This window comes from Eimeria maxima, genomic scaffold, assembly GCF_000499605.1.
Source record: "Eimeria maxima Weybridge genomic scaffold, Emw_scaff146, whole genome shotgun sequence".
Classification (NCBI taxonomy): domain Eukaryota; phylum Apicomplexa; class Conoidasida; order Eucoccidiorida; family Eimeriidae; genus Eimeria; species Eimeria maxima.
This window is the reverse complement of record NW_013563519.1, coordinates 51,072-54,332: the sequence shown is the minus strand read 5'-3', so window position 1 is coordinate 54,332 and position 3,261 is coordinate 51,072. Positions and strand designations below refer to the sequence as shown.

Here is a 3,261-nt window from a genome sequence, read left to right as displayed (position 1 = left end):
TATTATATAATATATAATACCCCTTTTGCGGTGTATATGCACATTTACGGTGTACAGTCAGCTAATTAATTAATTAATTAAATTAATTAATTAACATAATTAAATAAATAAATAAATAAATAAATAATTTATTTATTTATTTATTTATTTATTTATTTATTTATTTATTTATTGTTGTTGTTCTTCCTGATTATCTTCATCAACAAAGTCATTCATATTTTCTAATAAATAATTCGCCGCCATCTCCTACAAATAAATAAATAAATAAATAAATAAATATATAAATAAATAAATAAATATAATTAATATAATTAATTAATTATATTAATTAAATTAATTAAAGGAAGAAGACGAGCAGCAGCAGCAGCACAGCAGCAATTATAGCAGCAGCAGCAGCAGCAGCAGCAGCACCTATATATCTATAGCAGCATAAAAACATTAGCAGCAGCAGCAGCAGCAACAAATGCAGCAGCAGCAGCAGCAGCAAATGCAGCAGCAGCAGCAGCAGCAGAATTACCTCGTTGCGGTCGCATGCAATATATGCCTCAGCAACTTGAAGTCTTGTAAACCCCAATGCCGTCAGCTGCAGCAACAAACCCTAAACCCTAAACCCTAAACCCTAAACCCTAAACCCTAAAATATTCGTAAGAAACCACGAATCCCCTTAGAAACCCTACACTGTTAATAAGGGTTTCCTATAGTTTGAATATAAGGGTTTATTAACTAGGGTTTATTAATTAGGGTATACAAAAAGGGTTTAAGGTGAATGATTAGGGTTTAGGGTTATTATTAGGGTTTATAATTAGGGTTTAGGGTTTACCCTATCAACAGCAGCCATTTCTTCTTCTGTTAACTGTAATACCCCACCATTAAATAAATTATTATTATTATTATTATTATTATTATTTACTAAACCCTCGTTACTTCCTTCTCTTAATAAATCTAAGAAAGCCTCTTGATTCTGGGTTATTAACTGTATATACACCACAAAACCCTAAACCCTAAACCCTAAACCCTAATTTATAAATTATATATATTTATTTATAATAAATATTATATATAATAAATATTTATTTATGTAAATGTTATGATGATGGGGACAAACAAATAAGGAAAATATACAACAATAACGTAAGGAATTACATAAACCCTAAACCCTAAACCCTAAACCCTAAACCCTAATTACCTGCAGTAATTCAGGGTTTGATGATCCAATCATCTGCAGGACTTGTGGCAACATTTGAGGGTTTGTCTATAAACAAAAAAAAGAAAAAAAAATAAATAAATAAAACTGCTGCTGCTGCCTGCTGCTGCTGCTGCTGCTTGCTGCTGCTGCTGCTGCTTGCTGCTGCTGCTGCTGCTTGCTGCTGCTGCTGCTGTTTTCTTATAAGACTAACCTGAGCAAGTTGTCTAACTTGATGGAAGACAGGATGAGTTCTTAGTCCTGCTAATGGATTATCTGCTGCTGCTGCTCCTCCTCCTGCTGCACCTCCTGCTGCTCCTGCTGCTGCTGCTGCTGCTGCTGCTACTGCTGCTGCTGCTGCTTCTCCTTCTGCAGGGTCTGCTGCTGCTGCAGCATTTGCTTCCTCACCAGGAGCAGCGGGCATCAAATCCTCCGGTATGCCCTGCAGCAACAGCAACAGCAGCAACAGCAGCAGATATTAGCAGCAGCAGCAGCAGCAGCAGCAACGGCAGCACCAAGAACAGCAGCATCAATAACAGCAACAACAGCATCAGCAGCAACATCAGCAACAACAACAGCAGCAACAAAAACAACAGCAACAGCATCAACAACAACTGCAGCAACAACAGCAACAGCAGCAGCAACAACAACAACAACAACAGCAACAGCAGCAGCAACAGCAACAGCAGCAGCAGCAGCAGCAGCAACTAACATTCATAAGATATTCAACAGCTCTTTCTGGATTATTAAATGCTGCTCTTAGTGCAGCACGAGCATCAGCAGCAGCAAAACCCATCTCCTGTAGACGCTGTACAGCCTGCAGCAGCAGCAGCAGCAGCAGCAACAGCAGCAGCAGCAGCAGCAGATGACACACACAGTAATTACTTCTATTAAAGTACATATAAGGGAAGCTATACTATGCTGCTGCTGTTGCTGCTGCTGTAGCTCCAACAGCAGCAGCAGGAGCAGCAGCAAATGGTATTAAATAACTGCAGCAGCAGCAGCAGCAGCAGCAGCAGCAGATGAACGAACCTCCTCTAGCTGTTGGCCTGTGAGTAAAGAAGAAGCAGACTCTGTTAATGGATCAGTAGCCCGTTGCTGCTGTTGCTGTTGCTGCTGCTGCTGCTGCTGCTGCTGTTGCTGCTGCTCTTGCTGCTGTTGCTGCTCTTGCTGCTGTTGTTGTGGTTCTGCTGCTGTTCCTGCTGCAGCTGGTGCAGCAGCAGACCCTGAACTCTCGGTTGCAGCATCAGCAGCAGGTGCTGCAGCACCAGGAGTTGCAGCAGCAGAAGATGATGTTGTTGTTGCTGCTGCTGTGTCTGCTGCTGCTGCTGTTGTGGAGGCTTGCTGCAGCAAATATTTACACACACAAACCCTAAACCCTAAAACCATGAGGAGCAAGAATTAATGATGGAGGTTTGTCTAGGGTTTAGGGTTTACACGAGGGTTTACTCGATGATTTGCACGCAAAGGGTTTACAAGGGTTTAGGGTTTACAAGAGGATTTAGGGTTTATGAGGGTTCCTACAATTTTAAGAAAAAAAATTAGGGTTTAGGGTTTAGGATTTTTTAGGGTTTAGGGTTTCTCTAGGGTTTAGGGTTTGCATACACCATAATAACGAGTACAAAGAGTAAATAATAATAATAAATAAAATAATAATGTATATTTTATTAATCATATAATATTTATCCTTTTATAAATAAATAAAAAAAAAAAAAATTTGAATTTTAGGGTTTAGGACTTTTTAGGGTTTAGGGTTTGTTAGGGTTTAGGGTTTAGGGTTTAGGGTTTAGGGTTTAGGGTGTATATAGATGCGAACCTTATTAACAAGTACGACGAGTTTATCATGATTATGTATATGATAGAATTGTATATCTTGTTCATCATGTAATATTTTACCCTTATAAATAATAATTAATTTATTATTATTTAATCTTTTTATTTTTTCTTTTATTTTTTTTTTTAATTCTTTTATTTTATCATTAGGGTTTATAATTATTTCACATTCTTCTGTACCAAGTGTACGAACACGTACATTTAACATTTTTATTGTATTTTTTTTTTTTTTTTTTTTTTTTTTA

The 3,261-nt window shown here is 37.7% G+C and overlaps 1 protein-coding gene across 1 annotated transcript; it reads right to left on the bottom strand.

The window, feature by feature from the left end:
* Window positions 1–168: 168 nt before the first annotated feature.
* On the bottom strand, window positions 169–3,224 carry EMWEY_00017590 (UV excision repair protein rhp23, putative; the record flags this gene model as incomplete). Its single annotated transcript, XM_013477567.1, has 7 exons — window positions 169–246; window positions 518–583; window positions 821–973; window positions 1,398–1,625; window positions 1,896–2,000; window positions 2,216–2,527; window positions 3,216–3,224. 7 exons carry the CDS (start codon window positions 3,222–3,224, stop codon window positions 169–171), a joined length of 951 nt encoding a protein of 316 aa, XP_013333021.1.
* Window positions 3,225–3,261: the final 37 nt, after the last annotated feature.